This window comes from Hippoglossus stenolepis, chromosome 19 (genome assembly GCF_022539355.2).
Source record: "Hippoglossus stenolepis isolate QCI-W04-F060 chromosome 19, HSTE1.2, whole genome shotgun sequence".
Classification (NCBI taxonomy): Eukaryota; Metazoa; Chordata; class Actinopteri; order Pleuronectiformes; family Pleuronectidae; genus Hippoglossus; species Hippoglossus stenolepis.
In genome coordinates, this window is record NC_061501.1 from 7,441,178 (window position 1) to 7,462,555 (window position 21,378).

Consider the following 21,378-nt stretch of genomic DNA (forward strand, 5'->3'; position numbering starts at 1 on the left):
CTACGACTCAACAGTTTCTGCAACGTTAAACACAGTGTTGTTATCCAGCAGTGATGTGTTTCATTATTCATAAATTGTAATGAATAACCTTTAAGATAGTTTAAAGTTCATTCCACATTTTAAAAGATAATGAGAATTCTTTGTGCATGCATGATGTATAGAATTTCTAATTAAAAATGTGTCCATGCTCATTTTTCCAAGTCAGCCTGCAGCTCCATGAGAAATCCACTGCTCGGCAGGAGCAGACCCCTGAGGATCCAACCATGGGGGTCCATTGTCCTCTTGCAGTTTGGTCAGCGACAGGCAGGATGCAGGCCAGTGGTCAAAGCAAACAGCGTTATCAGTGTGTATACACAACAGATCGCCACAGGACCTTTAGCCCAAACACAAGATGAAGAAAACATCCTCCACAGGAACTGTCATACAGAGTGGTTAGCTATATATCTAGTTTGTTAGCTTGGCCGTTAGCTTGGCAAGGCCTCCTGGGATAGTTCGGCCCAAGAGGGATCCACCCGTTGAATCTTTTGATGCTCGGGGATGGAAGGATGCATTTGTGAGTCGCATCTGAAGGACTTTTCAAATTGGACATCCTAATCATGGCATTATGATGCAAACAGTCCTCAAATACAACCTCTGAAGGATTTGGCGAAACTGTTCAAGAAGATGCATCATTAGTTGTTTCAGCCAGCCTGCTAGTTATGTTAGTTTAGCAGCATCTGTCATTAGAGCCCTACCTGGGACCTGCCTGCTCATACAAGTAAACTGGGCACATGTTGGTGAAGCTCACTGACGGGAGAGGAACAAAGAGAAAAGTCTTTCTGCCTTTCTGAGTTTCTAAAGAAGGGAAAAGATAAGAGCCATGGGCAAAGTGAGAAGCACACATGAAGGAATGGATTTTCTCATACTTCCTGTTGCTGCGAATATATTATCTTCATCATGTTTCTCTGAAAACTTTTTGTCCTAGTTCAATGGAATTTGAAGTGAGCAAATCATAAATCCAGATTCATCCATCCTGAGGTGAAATCAGCGGCTTACTTGAAAGCTCTTTATCATAATTTATGTGAAATGCTGAAATGCCTTTTATGAGGGGGATGATAAAATATACACAAACTAGAATGACACTCAGTTTGTAAAGGCCGAACAATTTTTATCGATAGCAAAATATACGCACTCATAAATATCATTCCACTAATATGCCCGATCGTCTAGATTTAGATCTGAGCGATCTTCCCTGATGTATGAAAATGTTGATAAATGGCTTATGTTGTGAAGATAAAGATAAAGTTTTTGCGTAATCATGCCAGGAAATACACCAACAAACACACCTAGTTAGCAGAGGTACTTAATTAAACCAACTGTTCTGGCAGTTTGTATTCAGAGAGTGAGACTGTATCTGTGAGTATGAGACATATTCACTACGTCTTATGTCTTCAGGGACGACAGAATCAAACTATTCTACACTCCAGCATTCTGAACCCAGAGTGTTTACCCTTCAGTCCCGGCTTGTTGAGTTTGAAAATGATAAATGACCATAAAAACGAGGATGAAACATAAACACAACTGTGTCACCATCACAAGGTCAGTGACAGTGTTGAGAATCTGCGTCATGCCCTCGGACGTCGTAGCTCAGTCGGACGGAGAAACTCGGTCCACATGCTGGCAAACAGAGGCTTTGTTTATCCTACCACAGCTGCTTTTTTCCACTCTGACTTCCTGTTCCCAACAACGAGATAAAGAGAATTTCATGCTGATCATGTCTGCAGTGACCGAGGTCGCCTCACATGTCACATTCAGCCAATACAGTCAAGGAAAGTAAAATTATGTTAAAGATATCATAGCTATAGCAGTCCAGCCTTTGATAGAATAATGTGTGTGCATGTATGTATGTGTGTGAGGCCGTGTGATGAGTCTGCTACTGCATGGTCGCTCGTTGTCAATGCACATCTCTAAATTTAAATCTTAAAAGAAGCAAAAAGCTGCTGCACAGTAGGAAAATGAGGATTCAGATTGGAGGAGCCTCTGGAGGTTTGATGAATCTTTCTGTTGGCAGCAGAAAGAAGAAACATGGAGACATGAGGACGACTGAAGATCACTTCAGACAAAACACTGGCTGAGACTGTCGAGGAGCAGCAGGGTGATGTAGCGACAAAATCTGTGTTCACAAAATTACAAGCATGACTCAGGTACTGAATGTGACTCATTTTGGAACAAAAGGATGGTGTGAAATTATGGCTGTTATGTTTATTACTGTACATGCTGAGAGAAAGCTGAGATACACAGGGAAAGTACGGACAGGCTTTGGTTCAGTGTAAAAGATCCAAGTTTCAATCTGCACCTGATTCAACCTTTTTCTGTCTTTATAGACGTTATATTTTAAACAATGGATCATTTTTATTAAATGTACTAGTTGATGTCCAACAGTCCAGTTGTTGCTCCTTCGCAGCATCACATAAAAAATATGAGTCTTCACCCACTGTGTCTGACATCAGAAATTCACAATATGTAAATACCTTACTTATTAGTAAATTACTTAAATAGAAAAACTCTGTCTGTACCATAGACTTCATATAGACATGAACGATGCTTCTCCACTTCCTCAGTCACAAGAAACAAAACCACAAACAAAGTGAAGCCTCAGTAAAACAATTAAATTATTTATACAAATTACAGCATACGAAACAATAAACTGATGGCAAACAGCAGCAGATGGAAACCACTGTGGTTATTGTGCCATAACTCAGGAAAGACTTACCACAGCATGTAGAGGAGCAAGAGCCCAGTGAATGAACTTCATCTATCATCTCTCCAAATCCCAAAGTGCTCCGCAGTAAAAGAAAACAGAAAGACAAAGCACTAGAGTGAATAAAATCGAATTAGAGTTATTTGAAATGCATGTGAGCAGTTCTGCCCTGGTCACTGCGTCTGTCTGCTGTCAGTAATGATTGATCACATCCTGACAGCTCGCTCACTTAAGCCTCCCTCATCATTTAGACTTATTAAGCTCATGTTGAGGTTCATCATTTTAAGGTTATGACTTGAAAAGGTTTACATACTTTAATGTTTAATGTTTAAAATTGTCTTTTGCTGCAGCTCCTCTTTTCAGCCTCTGTCTAAAAGACTTGGTTTTAGCTCCTGTCTCTTTAAGCCCCAGGGTCTCCTCCCAGTAAACCCTCCAAGAGAAGGTGCCCAAGAGACATTCCAAACAAAATAACCGAACCACCTCAACTGTCCCCTTTGGACGTGAAGAAGCAGCCTCTACTGCAAGCTCCCCCTAGGTGCTTGAACTCCTCACCCTATCTGTAAGGCTTCTGCTGTCAGCCTCCGCTATCGCTTTACCTTTGTTAGGGGGATTGCCAGACAGCCCGCTAGGCGTGCATTATGCAAATATGAGGCATCATAATGTCACAGGACATCACAATGATGCACACGTATCAACGAGACGTCTCAGGAGCTGCAGGAGCGGTGTTGACTGTGGGCGACAGGAGACTTTATAACTTTTCAGACTTTTTATATACACAAACAGCTTATATAACACACTAGAGGACAAAACAACTGAAAAAGTGTTATACGTCTCCTTTACAGTTGAGTATTCTGCATGCACTTAACTCCATCCACCACCTTTCACATTTCTCACACGTTTCTCCTACAGTTCAGCCACAAAAACAAACCGGAGACCCCCTCACATGAATTATAAAGGGCCATAATTCCTAAATATAAAGTGAGCTTTTCTATTGTGCTTTGCCTTGTCATGAGGCTGCAGTAGCTCTCTACTGTGGACCGGTGCCTGACCATGCAGAGCTCTAAAAGTCACCACAGCAATGTTGAATTGAATTGTGAGTCTGATGCGGTGCCAGTGTAAACAGAATTGGTTTTACGTGAGACCCCTATAAAGTTTGACAAATTGACTGTTGAATGAAACAGCAACCACATTGCAAGGCTGGTGTCCTAAATATCCTTGAGCTGATTGCTACTGCTGGGCGGCCACGAGTGACCATAAATTGCGTTTAGAAACAACACGGGCGGGAATGTTCCCTGATGTTCAGAAGCTCTAAGAACTGTTCCTCCTGCTCTGTCACGTCCTGATTCACGACTGCAAATGTTTATTCTCATTTACACATTTTCTTTATCCCCTGCCAGACATCTTCCCTGTCTGCCACAAATTATGTTTATATCAACCTAACCTGCCGCAGCTAATGTATTTTGTAAGACACGTAACGTTGATCGGATTATGTTTGTTATTATCATAATGAAAAAAAATGTGAATTAACTGATATGACAAGTCACGAATATGTAGATACTGAACTTATCACTAAATGTTGACAGGCAATAAAATATCTGCTGTTACAGTTCAAAATCCAGCTTTATTAAAGTGTTTAGACTCTCACAGCTCTTGGTTCAGGTCATAGACTGTTTCTGTTAATAAAATCACTTTTGCTTTAACCTTTACACTGGTGGTACCTCTTATGTGTTATGGTCACTGGGTTGAGCTAAGTGAAATTCCAAGATTGTGGCCGAATATAAAGATGGACGATGCAGCTCTTCCTCCTCACATTATACAAAAATGAAGCCAAAATATCCTGGATATGGGTGCCGCCATCTTGCACTTTTGACGTCATTTGGAGCCAGAGTCTGCAAAGTAGTGATCATGGTGTGGAGCCGTGCTGTCGGTGTCCCACCAATACACTCACTCCGCCAATGGCGAGTCGGTCTCAGCTGTCAATCACATTTCACTCTATTTTTATAGCATCAAATAACATATTAAAACCAAACTTACTGGAAAAAATGAGCACTTGAACAATCATCAACAATCACATGTGTGATAAGAACTACCAGAAATGACAGAAACCATTGTTGAGAAAAAATTATTCACATGTACTTTGACTTTTTTGTTTGATCCATGTCCCCATTCCATAACATGAAGGAAGCAGTGTTTGGGGCCTATACTGTAGCCAGCCACTAGGGGGCGATCAAAATTATTTGGCTTCACCCTTCGGGGGCAATCATGTCGTCCATCTCTATATACAGTCTATGGTTCAGCCTAGCAGTTCAGAAAAGCTGTACACTTATCTTTACATTTAGGCCTATTTGTTTTATGACATTTTTTTATTTACACTGAACCAAAACCACCATCTTTCACTGACCTGAACGTGATGTGCTGGATGCTATCTTGGTCCCTTTATCTACCACATCTGCTGTTGATAATCTAGCTTCATTCATTACATTTGGGACAATACCATTTTTAATGGAGAATGGATGTACAGTTGCAGACAACATGAACGAGGGTCATAACTACTACCTGCTATCATACAGCCATTTCACATCATTATTATATGACCGTGTTGCCCTCTGAAAGAAAACACATACAGTGCTTAGCCTGCAGCCTAATGATGAGAAGTGCTGCTCTGTGTGAGCGCCTGAAACGAGAGGTGACGAATGGTTGTTGTGTATCACCAGGCACAGCATCTGTTACCAGATTTAAAGGAGCTGCCAAAATTCTGCTCGTAAAAAACAGAGAGTGTCTAAATGTGCTGTTGGATAACAAGACACTCTGCTTCTGGAGCAGCCAGATCTTGTAGACTCAGACTCCTGAGGTGAAAGCCATCAGCCTGCTCTTCACTTCTGATTCAGGGCAGCACTCAGTGTTGATGGGTTGAGTAAATGTTACAGGTATTTCCTCTAAAGATCCCTCTCCTTAACACCTACTTTTCCATGCCTGTAGCCATGTTGCAGTTTGCTGAATTATTCAGTGTTGGCCTGTTTTCACATCGTTTCAGAGGAAACAGTCGATATGTCTTTGTGGTGACACTGGGGAATCCATTTAGCCTTCAAGTAATATGCAGATTTCACTTCTTTAAAGTTATACTACACATTTGAAAGTATTTTTTGAGCTTCAAAGGAAATGATATGACTGTACTTTGATGAAATACTGTTTTAATATCACATTTATTAAAACATCTACATTCATGGGTTGAACATGGCTGGTAATGCCACCTAGTGTTTCAAACCATGCTGGACCATGCAGATAATTGGAATGTCTCTTCTAGGACTGTAGGTTTTTCAAGAAATTCAAGTTCAAATGAAATTGAAATAACACACAATTTGTTCGAATCCACCGTAAGTAGGCGTGTCTCAGTCCCACCTCCCAACACTGCGTTCTCAAAGCATTCTTTTGAGGAGGGGACGCTTCACCTAAAACTGACGGGTGAAGTTACACTTTAAAAGGAGCATATTTAATGTACGCTCTTTGTATGTTTTGTTTATTTCATCCTTTAAAGTGTTAACATTTAAAGTCAACTATCGACTCTGCTCCAGCACATACTGAACCTGTCAGTGCAGAAGAAAGAAGACGCTGTAAAACAGGATCAGACAGCCGCTGGCTCCACAGTCCACAGTCTCTCCAAGGTCTCATGGGACAAAGCCAGTCTTTTCCTGGAGCTTTCAGACAGTGGAGGGGGAAGACAAAGAGCTGGGGACGTGGCCCACTGCCAACAGCCATCATCCACGATTATCTACAGTATAACATCATCCCTAATAAAATCATCCATTTATCCTCCTCCTCACTTCCACTGCAGCATTTCAAGCTCTGGTTCGGCATAAAGAAAGGTCTGTTACTGACATATGGGTGACTTTGGAGTCTGTGTCCTGGACATTTACAAGGACCACACACACACACACACACACACACACACACACACACACACACACACACAGTTTATTGTGTGTTTAATGGCAGACCTTCAGTATCTGAAGCACAAACTGCATATTAAGATGGACGACGCATCTCCTCTTCCTCCCCACTATCCAGAACGAAGCTAAAATATCACTTATACGACCGCTGAAATCTTGTGCATTCAGGGGACGGAGCTGTGAGTGCAAGGCGCACAACCAATCGCTGTCAACGGTTCACCCTGTTTTTAATATAATCAAATAAATAATAAAAAACAAACTTACTGGAAATTCGACCTGAATTTGAGTGTACAAGAACTACCTAAAATGTCAGAAACTAGCTTTGAGAAAAATCTATGTGACGAGTACTTTGACTTTTTGGTTTGATCCATGTCCCATCCACCAATATGGAGGAGATGAGGTTTATGACCTATACTGCAGCCAGCCACCAGGTGGTGAATAAGACACTTTGGCTTCATTTTTGAGGAGCAGTTATGTTGTCCATCTTTATATACAGTCTATGAATCGCAGTCGTCCCTCTCTTTATATGCAAAACCACACAACCCACCACCACAGGTCCTGCATGTCACTCAAACCAGGTTCCAGTCTTGTTGCCATGGAAACCCGCAGCCCTCTGTGACTGACTCAATTCTTTTGTGTGAACAGAAAATTGCTCTTTTTATAATAATCATCATAACAGTTTAACTCGGTTAATAGACTCCATTAATTAGCTGTTGTAGCTCCTGTCATCATTCTTTCATTTTAATTGAGGGGCATGATGACAATGGTTTGTACAGATCAGCATCAAGATTTGAGCCTACAGAAACAAGTAAATAATCATTATGTTCATCTGTGGTGAAGATGATCTATACCTATAAAAATATATCATTTTATTTGTGTATTATATTTGACATTATTATTGTGAGGGTTGTGTGTGTGCGTGTATGTGTGTGTGTGTGTGTATGTGTGTGATAGCTTGATAAAATAAACACAAACCCACAGGCTGCTGCTCACATGTTGACTGTAAGTCATGTGGACACTGATACCTGCGCGCGCACACACACACACACACACACACACACACGCACCGAGGCCTCCTGTCAGCTGCTTTCTCTGGATGTCATTCTGCACATTTTATATGCGTTTAAATCAGATCTTGTAGTAAAACCCTTACTAAGTAAGTAAAGTGAGTAAAACTCATGTGAATTATGCTGCTTGATTTAATCACTGATTCAACTTTCATTCTATTTCCTGGGTTAATATCCCACCTTTTTGGTGACCAGTCAAGGTTTGGGACTCTGTCAGTTAATGGCTAAAAATGTTTCACAGTGTCACAAGTCAAGTGTCTAAAAATAAGAGTTTGGATATAACCGCATGACAGAAATGAGATTTCATTTTTCATACATGAAGTTTAATGTTGTTAATGTCGTCTCCATCAGGGCTCCAGAGGTCATGTTGGGCCTCAGGCACAGGCAGCCTATAGACATGTGGTCTGTAGGACTGATTGTGGCTGAGCTGGCTCGTCTATCGGCTTCACAGATGCAAATAGTCGCAGCATCCTGGATTTGTTTCTCAATAGAGTGATTTTGCAAGTGCTCCTAAATCAGATCATATGTGTGTTTCCAGATGAAAATCATTGTGAACACGCTGGGTGAGCCGTCCTTGTACCAACTGGACGCTGGACTACACAGCATGCAGTATTTAAATATTTGTGGGAGGTGTAAACTGAAGGTATCCATCCATCCAACCATCAATCCATCAATCCATGATTTAACCTAAACTCTGTCTTTCTGTAGACTTCAGAAGAGTTGCACGACAGGAGGTCCTTCTACTCTCCATGTGTCCTTATGTCTTTAATGGAGACTTATTCTTTGACTATATTTGCATCATTGAATCCAGTCATTGGAAATATTCGGAACTTTGTCATTCCAGATCATGTATCAAAGCCTCAGGGGTGAGGAGAAGGAGCTGGAGCACTTCATTGACCTCTTGAAAAAGATGTTGTACTGTACATCAACAAAAATGAGAGGATCCCACCCGCTCAAGTGCTCAAACACCCTTTCCCCGCAGTGGAGCAGCACGGTGACGGCAAACAAGTGACTGTCACCAAGGAGGAGCCCTCTGTACCTCAGCTGCAACTCTTTTACAAACTGTCCATCACTTTATTTTTATTTAATGTGATGTCTTTTAGAATACGATGATCATTTTTTTATTTCAAGTTCAGATTGTCTATTTTTTCCCTTGAAGGCAATTCTAGACAAATAAAGACAGGAGAGATGTATTCCTCCATAACTTTAGAGATTACCTCTAAAATGTTGACCTTTCAGTAAATTATAATTATAGAAATGTTTACAGACACTTTTATCCGCCTACTGTATAAGCACTCTCAAAACAAATGCAGTTACTGTTTGTTTAAAGAGCTGCTCTGATACATCATATAGTCACCATTTCACTTGAACACAGCTCTGGTTGCCTGGTAACAGGCGCTTAATGAGGTTTTTATTGGAGGCAAATAAGAGAAGCAGGGCGTGAAGTGATGTTAGGTGTATAGTGTCTCCCACTCCTCACCTCAACTCCATCGAGATGATGTGTAGACTCTGTTTACTGACTGATTCAATGTACGGTTCAGATGAATGAGTGTGACTTTGACTGGGTTATAAAAAGCCACAGAAACACACACCCAGAGGAAACGTGTGTGACTTCCTTTTGAGAACACGGACACAGTTCTCACCTTGGTTTTACAAGGACCGCGTGGCGCGTAACAACGGCCCCGGAACCCCGTATTTCCACAGCCCAGCAGACAAGATCCCCTAAGAAACCTTAAAAAGCCTAAGTCCACAAAGCACCTGTAGATGATGGGAAAACTCCCAACATCCTTCAAGGAGCCTAGCCAGGGTAATGGGTGGGTCCACTCTCCCACAGCGAGGACGGAATCTGCATTGTTTCTCTTCAATCCAAGGCTACATCCATACTACTATGTTTTACTACTATGTTTACTACGTTTTTTCAAACTAAACTGAACCTTGTCCACAAGAGCCTCTTATCAGTATCATTGAAAATAGGAACCACCAGCCCAATCAATCCGTCCACAGACACTGTCTCTAACCTTCAGTGTCACTGAAGAGGATTTTCTTCTTTTTTCAATGGATTTTCAATGCTGATGCAAAAACAAGTCTCATGACGATGGGATTATTTTCTTCCTTTTGTTCAGTGTGACTCATCTGGGCCGAGTGTGTGATGTGAGTGAATGACCCATATATGCAGTATCCTGCACACCATCCATTCCATCCATTGTTTTTAATGGTTTATCCTTAAAGGGTTGTGGGCCAATGGGCGAGAGGCGTGGTACACCCTGGTCATGTCGCCAGTATATCACAGGGCCAACATATAGAAACATTCACACTTACATTCAACCCCACAGTCAATTTAAAGACTCAAATTATGCTAACCCCAATCTTCAAGTCTGAACTATGGGAGGAAGTCGGGCCCAGTCAAACATGGGATTTGAACCGGGACCCTTCTTGTGACTAGTGTTTGTATTATTATGCAGTTTTGGGTGTGTGTGTGTGTGTGTGTGTGTCTGTGTGTGTATACGTGCACTCACAGGAAGACAGAGCATAGGAAAATTCTTTTTTTAGAAAAAGGCTCCTTTGAATTCACTTTTGTATTCATAGCAGCAGGATGCAACACCCAGAATACAACAGGGCACAAGATGTCACCTAAAAAGTGAAACTGACTCCTGACTTTACAAACGCACAGAGATGGTCTGACACTCTTCAAAAAGAAACTTCAATAAACACTTCTTACCGACAAACCTCAGGTAATAATCTTGTAATTCTCATCTTTGAAATTGAGAATTAATACTGTGGAGCTTTCACAGTCTGAAAATGCAAATGTGTTGCTCCAAACTTTTTCCAGAACTTTTGCCATTTTTCATTTTCTTAAGCCCATGTGAGAATACAGCAGGAGAGTGGGAGAGTTGATGAAGTTTCAAACATCTGATTGAAGCAAATCAGAAAAAAACTAAAGGAATACAAATATCTCAAGATGAAAACCAGACAAAGGAACTAAAGCAACAGAGACACTCAAGGAGAGAAGTCTCAAAATAAAACACAGTCCAAAACACAAATTAAAAGTCCAAAAGTCTTTCCAAAATGTCCAAACTGAAAGTCTCTTAAAAGTTCAATATAGGGCGCATAACTTTATCTTCATATTATTATGACTATTCTCTCATGATATTACAACTGTATTATCACATAATATTACAACTTTATTCTCATAATATTGTAACTTTTTTCTCATAATATTACAACACTTGTAATATTACATCTGTATTCTCTCGTAATATTACAGCAATATTCTCGCAATGTAACGACTTTATTTTCATAATGTTATAACTTTATTCTCATAATATTATGACTTTTATCACATAATATTACAACTTCATTCTTGTAATATGACTTTTTATGTAATATTATGACATTGTTCTTGAAATCTCGTGATTTCTTTGCGTTTAAAGATCAGAGAATCAAGGTGATCCAGCAGATAATGTGGCAAACCAAAAAATCGTTACCGTAAATGTCAGTGAGCTGTCACACCCGTGGGAGGATTTGATAAACAGATGCAAGCATAACAGTAAATTTAATAGCTGGTGGTTTGGATGCAGACCAGCTCCTCTGCTGTGGAAATTCACTGAGTCGCATGATGAGCTAATGATGCATATTTGCACCGGAAGATTTTTCCAACTACAAGAGCCAACAGCGACTGTAAAAGCCTCCACTTCCAGGATAGATTGTCAGCGGAGTGAGTGTTGTCACTTCAAAATGTGGAAATGCTGTTGGAAAAAGCAAACATCTGTCAGGGGAGAACTGCAGAAGATACTGTATCTCTCAAACCGACAGGAAGTCAGCAACGTACCTGTCTTAATGTTGGGAGCCTGCGTCTTTATCTTCAGCACCATGTCCCAGATGTTTTCCTACAGTTTCCACGTCCGAATTTTACAGCGGCCGTGACCCAGTTTTCAAACGGGAGTCATTAAAATATCATCTCAGAGTTTTACAGATTTAGATATAGGCGCCTAGCTGCTACAATTACATGCAAGCAGGTTCTGGTTCCACTTTGAACAGGATGTTTGATTTCTGTCATCTGTTGGTTAAAAAAAACTCAAAATCAGAGCGAAGTCCTCTGTTTCTATGAAAGATTTCACTATCACCTCAACTTTATTCAAAATAAATAACAATTTCATGGAAGCAGTGCTGAGTGAAGGGGACCAGTAAGAGTTACAGTATTGAACTGATTTAAATCCTTTTTTCTTTAACTTCCTTTTCTTCGAGGGGTTTTATGAGTCCTCATGTCCTTAGTCAAGAAAACAAAACAGGGAAACACCACTTTCTGCATCTTGTCAGTGAAAATGATGAAACACCAACACTCACAATATTACACACAGTTACTGCACAGTAGAGACTTCGAGGGCCATGCTTATGCTCTTATTGGAAAAATGATGCAAGATGTTGCAAAAGAGTTGAAAAATGGCCTCTGACACACAAAATGTGTTTATCGCACAGTGTGTGTGTGTGTGTGAGAGAGATACAGAGTGCAGCTGTCTGACTTCCAGCATCAGCAGAGTTGGACAGAGCAGGGCAGAGGGATCACTAGGGAAAAGGAGAAGGGAGTAGGAGGAGGATGGTGATGGGGGAGAAGGGGGAGGGGAAGAAAAATATGAGAAAGGTGAGGGATGAGGCTCAGAGCGGGAGAGAAAAATGTCAACACATGGATGATGGGGAACACGCACAGGAGATAGTAAAGAAATAGTAAAGAGGCTGCAGAGCCTCAATGTTGGTTCATATCATCTGGAAACTTAATGTCACCTTTAGTTTAGATTCTACATCAATAATAAAAAAAACTTTTATTGAATTTATCTGAAAGAAGTTAATTGTCAGATTATTTCATATTTTTCACCACAAAGCCAATTCATATTCATTCAATTCCCTCAGACCCAATGAGTATTTCCTAATCCCCTTATTATTATCAACAGAGAATTATAATCCAACTCTGCAGTTACTCTCATAGAGTTGATTTACAGATGATTGTTCTGGTGGAAGCCTCAGTCTGACCCCGCCCCCGACTATCAGAGAGCAACTTGTGAGCTGTGTTCAGACTGAATGTGAGTGAAAGGTTAATTTTATAGGCAGTAAGGTGGGATTCAGTTAGAGGAAATCTGAAATGAGACTGTTGATTCCTTCATTCATTAATAGTTGATAGAGAAATGTGCTAGTTTCTTGCTAGATTGAAGCTAATGTCGGTACCATAATCTGTACATAAAGACGGACAAATGCACTGTAGGTTCTATACCACACCATCTCCATGTAAGTGGATGGAGCATGGACCAAACTAAAAGAATCCGAGAACAAGTCAAATAATATTTTCTCAGTATGGTTTCCGTCATTGTCGATAGTTCTTATCTCAGAATTGTTGTAGATTTACTTGACAGTATTAACTAAGAACATCACCTCATTAATTGGAAAATTATAATACATTACCATATTTCACACAACAGTAATATCAAACGCACATTATCCATCAAAGACCTATTATCATAAGCTGACATTTCTTTCTTTTTCAGGCTGACACTGTTTCACTCAACAGGAAGTTCAAGACATATATCATAAGAAAACAGCTTTATGCTCACAGTGTTTTCCTTCGGTTATTAATTACATCCATCCGTTACCTCTATTTACACAATCAGAATTTATTTCTAGAGCTTGTAAGCCGTCGACACTCAGAAGCACAGACAGAATCTGCAGTTTGTGTTCGTTCATCTTTGTGGGATAACAGAGCTACTGCCGCCGAGATAGTGTTAGTAAAGCATTACAGCCACGATCAGTTTAACACAGAAAAAAATGATGAAGTGGGAAAGAAGGATTGGTTTGTGTGGGCGGAGGGGGACAGTGGGAACTTAAGACCAGAAGGATGTCCTGTTTGGGTCATGTGCTTCTTACTGTGGGAAAGAGCGTGTGTGTGTGTGTGGTCGGGTTCAGCCACTAGTTACACTTATTTCTGTGGACCCATTGTTCTTGTGAGAACAGTTTTGTAATTTATTGAATCTGTGGTTGGGGTGTGGGGGCGGGCAAGCAGCATGTTAATTTATTATAAGTCAATACAAAGGCCACCATGTCTATGTATATACAGTGTATGTTGTGTTTGTGTGTATGTGTGCGAAAGAAGAAGAAAAACACGAGTTCTCCCCACTCTTTGGCCCCTATACACACAGACACACAAACTTACCATTAATTATAAAACTAAAACACGACACTTGGCCCCTGTAGTGATCAGTCATGAGTCAATGTGTACATCATCAAAAATGTGCGTGTATGTGTGTGTGCTAGCATCAAGACAGCAGTGCAGGAAATACTTTGAAACTGGGAATACATATGAAAGTTGGTACATCATAATACCAGAACTTTGGTGGTCATTCACAAAATACATGGATGTGAACACCCAGCATGCATTTTGAGCTCAACAAGATGAAACTACTCTAACTGAGATGGTAGCTTAAGTCACTGCAAGCGAGTAGGGGGTTGATGTCGATGACATTATAAGATGTGAACGTGTCTGGGCAGAAACCCCGCCCCCCCCGCTGCGTTGTGCATGTGAGAAAGGAAAACTGTGGAGAAATTCTCTGGAGTTCCTCCGCTGGTCATGTCTGATAGCGGCTTTAGGGGAGATAATGTAAGTCTAACCAAGACATCATTAGCCTGGACCAGATAACAGGAGCACAGTGTTCTGTGAGTCATTTTGCAGCAAACATTAGAGAACTTTCATATGCACAACAAAGCTATGACACACGAAAGGAAAGAGACACTTTAATGTGAGGAAGGTTCCAGTCTGGTTTCTGCTCCGCACAGATCTCATGTCTGCGTCTCTTTGTGCCTCATGTACATCAGACTTTATTCAGCCTGTTTCATTGTTTGGGATTCATCCACTCAGCAACTCGTACTTCTCGGCTTAAAACTTTTCACTTTGTTTTCATTTCCCAGCATTTTCACTCATGTATTCATGCCCAAACTGTTCATTAGTGAGCCAGCATGAACAATACCAGAGGCATCGTCATCCATCATCCTGATGAAGATGGAGAACATAGTTTAGTAGTAACAGGACGAGTCAGAGCCTAAACGTGCAGGTTCACCTTCCTCTGCTCCCTCACTAACACTGCACTGTTAGGAAGGGAGAACTGTTATTGAGACCCTGCAGATTTGTATATTGTTATGCTTTACATTTTTATTGTAGTACAGTTATTTCATATCTTTTTTAATATATTTACTGTCCATCTTTTGTGTTCAGCTGAGGTTTGTGTGGATACTGCTGTCTGTACTACAAATTGCCAAAAGGAGACAAAGATATCCTTGATCCTTGCATATACTGCACCTCGACCTGTATGACTTTGAAATTGATACAGATTGTGCACTGTGGTGTGTGTACATCCACCTGCTTCTGTGTGACAGCACCCTAGGCTGCTGTATAAAGAGATGGACAAGGCATGTCCACTTCCTCCAACTTTCCTGAAATGAAGCCCAAATATCCCCCGTATGAAAGCTGAAAGTCTCAGGTTTCCCCATTTTTTACAGCGTCATCAGTGAAGTCACCGGCTGAGGTGACTGGTTCAAAAGAAAAACTCTATGTCCTCATTGACATTCCTGCCATTAAAGAAAATGCATTTTTTATATTGCTGCTTTAATAGCACATTGCTTTGTGACACAGTGGATGAAACAGACTCCAGCCTCAGCTGAGCCACAGAGCACTGTGCTTTACCAGCAGTTCACCCATCACAGCAGTGCATGCTCTGCCTGGAAGCATGGCACTCTCGCACTTCCTGCACAGCTTTTGGTCAAAACCGCCGGGTCAACCTACTTCCCTGTATTCTTCTGTCAACTCTGGGAAAAAGCTTTAATATCCTTCCTGCCTCCAAGACCCGGGCGCAGAGAAAAGCCATCCTTGAGGGCAACGGCCCCGCGACGCGTAGCCTTCGCTGCAGAGTGAACTATTGTCTCCTCTGTTTGTGTCTCCTTGTTTTGCCTCTCAGAAGAAAGAAAAACTTGCGTGGCTTCCTGGACACTTACAGATGGAATAAATACAGCCTGATATATTCCCATTTGTTTGTTTAGGTGGAGTCAGTAATGATGCTGTGATTGTTCTGTGGCTGCCGAGTTTGTCGTTTCCAGCTTCGCAGTGCAGCCTGTGGAAGATCTGACTCAGATCAGAGTGTCAACATCAGGGGCCATCACCCAGTGACAGTGATGACTGCATTGTCTGAATCTGAGTTTATTTAAATGATAAAACGATAAGATTTGAAAATGCATGGTTGGTTTTTTTTGTATTGTTTTGAACGTTTACACAGATACAATGCAAATCTGTCATTGATTCAGTTGTGTGTCTGTTTGTTTCAATCGAGATAATGTTGTTTGTCTTTATGAAGGAATACTGTGAGTTTGAATGCACGCACCAGTCACACTCCCAGGGATTCAGAGCTGTGTGTGTGTGTGTTTCCTCACAGAAAAAACGTTATCTGCCGGGTAACAGAAGTCATAAACACGCTCTGCTCTCTGCCATCTAAAACAAAGAAAAAGATAAATTTTTAAACGGACACAAAGTCTGAATCAAGTACAGAAGCCAAACGTCACAATACATTAGTAACTCAAGATATATATCACATCATAGACTGTGTATAAAGATGGACTAAATGACAGCTCCTCAAAACAAACCAAAGTGTCACGATCGCACCCTGGTGGCTGGCTGCAGTACAAGCTATAAACCTCACCTCATCCATGTTACTAGATGGGACTTGGACCAAACCAAAAAGTCAAAGTACACGTCAAAGTCATTTTTCTCAAATATGCTTTCTGTTATTTTTGCTGTTTTTTTTAATCACGCTGATGTATGTTCAAGTGTTAATTTGTCCAGAAAGATTGGTTTTAATTAGCTTGATGCTATACAAATGGGGGCGATGGTTGACAGCTGAGACTGACTCGTGATTGCTGAAGTGCATGTATCGGCAGGACCGTGATACCGTGGCTCAACATCACGATGGCTGTTGTGCAGACTGGCTCCAAATGGCATCAAAAGCGCAAAGATGGTGGCACCCATTACTGGGATAGTGTAGCCTCTTTTTTGTACAACAGGAGGAAGTGGAAACATCAGAATGATATTAGAAGCTTTATTGGTATTTCAAGGCCAAGCTCGAATACATCCAGAGTGAATTGCTGTGTCTCTCTGACGTTAATGGGACAATAAGTTAATGCAGCTTATAAAACATATACCATCAGGCGATATATAAACAAATCTCTGAATGTGACATTTCACTATCATACCGTTGCCTCGCTGTCTTTTTAAATGTTTATTTGCCATTAAAACTGAACGGCTGCAAACTGAGCTTCTGGTAATGTTGTTGCATGTGGAGGTAAATATGTACAGCTTAATAAAAACTTAATTTCACGCTCCTATGGAACAAAGCAAATCGGGAAGATGAGAGACCGCGTGTGTCAGCAACTGCTGTCATGTCGTCTGTTCTCGAGCAGAATGCGTGGAGGAAAAAGCAAACTGGGACAGGTCTGTCTTTGATTTGGGTTTTTTATTTGTGACCTTAAATAGTATCTACAGTAAATAACTGAGTGAGCAGATGATAAAATGATCCCTTCAGGATGTGATGACGTGAGCCGGGAATGGTTGCGTTTCCTTTTGACAGTGATGAATGCTCACACACACACACACACACACACACACACACACACACACACACACACACACACACACACACACACACACACACACACACACACACACACACACACACACACACACACACACACACACATTTCCACACTTCTCAGATGACAGATTATAAAGGAGTTCAACAGGGAGGCTCAGGTGGGCGGGTTTGTCTGTTGGGAGGAAACACCTTTAGGCCTTGTGATAAATCTGGGCACATATGAGCATTTGTTTCAACTGCCTTTGGGGTTTTGAATCATTGTTGATGCACCTCATGACCCCTGGGCTGGACTGAAACTCCTGTTTGTACGTCCATTAAAATAAAACAAGCTACTGAAGACTCAGAGAGTTGGAAAAGTAAAGGGAAAATGTAGTTCATGCTCAACTTTAGAGGCTTTACATTATTCCAGGGTTAAAGTTTGTGCTCTGCTTGATTCTGGCCACGTTACGCTTCCATTGCTTTCATTGTTTATGGCACATATTATGTTATTAAGTGTCTTTTTAACCAATATAAATATAAATATAAATAACTGACGGACTGAACTGCTTCTTTCAGTAATTAACCAGAGCAGTGCATCACAATGTTTGGGAAAAAGAAAACATGAGTCTTCACAAATGGGGGAAATGTCAAGAGAAATTAAATGTGTGCTGACCAGCTGGAACTGTATCACAAAGAAGAAATGTTTCCACACTGATACCAGCATCGGAAATGCCTCTGATACTGTTGAAAATGCTGGGTCGGTCTATCAATGGTATTGGTGAATATATTAGTTTCATCCAAATAAAGCTGCAATTTTCTTTTCCTGGACATCACTTCTTCTTTGCCGCTCCAAAACAACCATTTCGCTGTACTGCCACTGGAAAGTACCGTTTTGGAGCAGCGAAAAAGAAGAAGTGATTTCCAGGAGTTGTAGCATTAGCCAGAGCTACGATGTCAGCAATTTGCCAATATTTCACCCTGGAAAGCCCCTCAATAAAAAAGGCAACCAGAACTGTATGCAAGACTTTTGATGGGAGGCCCAAGTGTTGCCAGCCATAACACTGACATCTCATTTGAGCACTGTCTGTGTGTATTTGTATTTGTCAAATGGTTTAACCTGAGCCATGCAACAATGATAACAATCATCACTTCCACACAAGGTTAGAAGCATACAGCTGTTAAAATGTAATATAAGTTGGGTTTCTTTCTGGTATCGGATCGGTACTAGGTATCGGCCAATACACAAAGTTCAGGTATGGGAATTATTGGGAAGGGGAAATAGATTTTTGAACATCTGTATCACAAAGGGTTGTGATCATATGGTGAGAGTCTTACCGCTCCCCAATTTCCTGAGGGAGACCCTGTGAAACACCGACTCTGGATCAGAGAAACAGGAGGCAGCAGACAACACATCTTCACTAAAACATTCATGAAGGGATGACCTCAGATACACCGCATCACAAAACTGTCTGCGAGTGTTTGCTTTCTTCATTTAAAGACAGAGAAAACCAGCAATGTTAAAAGAGACTTGGTATTTAATCACTTTCAGTGAGGAGTCGCTGCTTCCACAGACAGCAGCTGATGTGAGAGCTGGCCAACACACACCGCCGTCCGACGCTGGGCAAGAACATGGGAAATCTGTGCTAGGTTTAGCTTTGACAGGTGAGAACTGTGGGCCAGAGAATCAACCACAAAAGTGTGCACGATAAGTTCAATTCCACTCTTTGAGGAACTTTGAAGAGGCAGTGCAGATACAGTAGACAGCACGGACAGAGTATGACTGTACAGAATGAGGTCTCAATGTCATCTCATAGTTACTTTGTTTCCACTGAGAACCCCTCTTTGTGAGTATTAACAGTGATTTATTCAACAGTATGTGATAAGTTACACTGTTCTATACAGTCCACTGGGGCTCAGGTAGTCACACATGAAAATGAAGTCCAGAAACACACAAATTATAGTGTTGCCTTGTCTTTGGGTTAATCACCTGTGGGGTTTTTTTTCTTTCATTTCCTGTGGCAACAGTCTGTTCAGTGGCTCAACAGACAGACCCAGGCCTCTTTTTCATCCTCCCATGCTGCCATCATGTGGTATCATGTTCAAATATTTAACGAGCGTCCTCTGGGAGTCTTCTGTCCAAAAGTTTTCAGTTGCTGCCTCTGGTGCTCGGTGGATACTTTGGCCTTCAACAATGATACAGTGCTCCGACAAGAATCCGACAAGAGCTCCACGGTCCACATCCATGAGCTGAATTACGCAATGCCCCAGAATTTGGTCAATTGTCCCGCTGGTCAAGTTCCCTGATGAGTGACAATTACATCAAACCACCAACATCCTCTGTGGGACACGTTCAACACATTTTAAAGGAGAGTTCCCAGCGTGCAGTGCATTTTAAGAAATGTAGTAAACCAGAACCAGAAAATGATTTGGGGATATTTTGGGGAATAAAAGAGTATTGATACCACTCATGTCTGTGTGATAAATGGGTAGCTGGATCCAATATCTAGCTTTTGACTGATGAACAGCTAGCTATATGATTAAAACTATAAACTGATAACACTGATAAACAGCTAGCTTGGCTTTGTACAAATATACACTAGTTGCCTGACCACTGGTTTCTGTCAATAATAAGCAGTCAAACAGCGAGTTGGCAGATTTTCCCTTTACCTTTGGACAAAGCCAACTTAGCTTATGCTAAGCTAAGCTTCTGTTAGCTCTATACTAATATATGGTGATATCCATTTTCTTTTATATCTCTTAGAAATTATGTTTCTAAACAACTCAACTTAAGACAGCAAATGTTTGACGGAAATGTAATTGCAATCAAATCATGTTTTCTGTGACCCTTAGGAGGATATGTTGTGTTAAATTGTATTTATTTGTCCCAAATATGTTGATACCATATCAGATAATATATCACTAAAATGTGTTCTATGGTTCTGTTTAGAGTGCAGCTTTGCCCACAATTTACTGTTCGAACCCAAACCTGGAGAAAAAACTAATCATGCCCAACCTGAACCTTTTAGGCATTCCATTTTTTGGGTCAGAACCTGTCCCTGATCACAGGCACATGCAGAGTGTACATATAATCAAAAAATCAAGTTGGATCAAGATAGACCAGACAACATGATCAAATCCGGCAGATCCTAAATAGCATTTCACTACCGGGTGCCGACGGGCTTTGGTCAGGTATCCACACCCTAGATCTCACAGCTCTTGGTTCAGGTTAGTGAAAGATACATATCTGGTTTAACACCATCTTTCACTGACCTTAACCAAAGTGCTGCTGTTGTATTAACCACAGACATGACTCCAGAAAATCTAAATATGTTGAATCAATTGAGTTGTACAGAAACAGAGTTGAAAAGGAGACCATATTGAGTGTTTGAACTCTAAGACGTTTTTTAAAATACACAAACCCGTTTTGTAAAATAACCAGGGAGTGCTCTCTTCATCTCTGTGGGATGTGGTGGTTTGCAGAGCCACTTATGGAACATTTGACCAACTGACCAAACATGCACTTCTATATTGTGCACAGTTTGCTGTGCTGTTTCAGTAAAGATGCTGAGACCGGGAACTCAGTCCTTCTCCTTCCTCCTCCCCTCCCTAGGCCAGGTTATCGCTCCTCTTGCTGCACCACACCACCAGGGCGATCATGGCCATAGTGAGGAACACAGGGACGAGGATGAGGGCGGTGAGCGTGTTCTCCGGCGGGTCCACCCAATCCACCAGATTCGAGCTGCAGTTGGAGAAAAAGTGCTTGTGTATGTTGATTATGTAGGCCTCCACCAGCGGATTGGGCCAGTAGCAGTGGACGAGGCGGGCCTTTGTCTCTGTGCAGAGGGTGAAGAGGTGGTACTCACTGGGGAGGAAGAGGGGAAGAAGAGAAGGAAAGGATTAGAACAACTGATAAAGGTATGAAATTATTGGAAGGCATATCATAGTGAAAGGTTTCCCACCCATACAGACTC

The 21,378-nt window shown here is 41.2% G+C and overlaps 1 protein-coding gene across 1 annotated transcript in view; it reads right to left on the reverse strand.

Annotated features, from left to right (window-relative positions):
• Nucleotides 1–17,271: 17,271 nt before the first annotated feature.
• Nucleotides 17,272–21,378, reverse strand: part of LOC118098789 (receptor activity-modifying protein 3) — a 29,074-nt gene continuing 24,967 nt past the window's right edge. Inside the window, exon 4 of the mRNA XM_035142931.2 lies at nucleotides 17,272–21,269. Within this exon, the coding sequence (XP_034998822.1) occupies nucleotides 21,014–21,269 (256 nt within the window). The 3' untranslated portion in view covers nucleotides 17,272–21,013. The remainder of the gene's footprint in view (nucleotides 21,270–21,378) is intronic.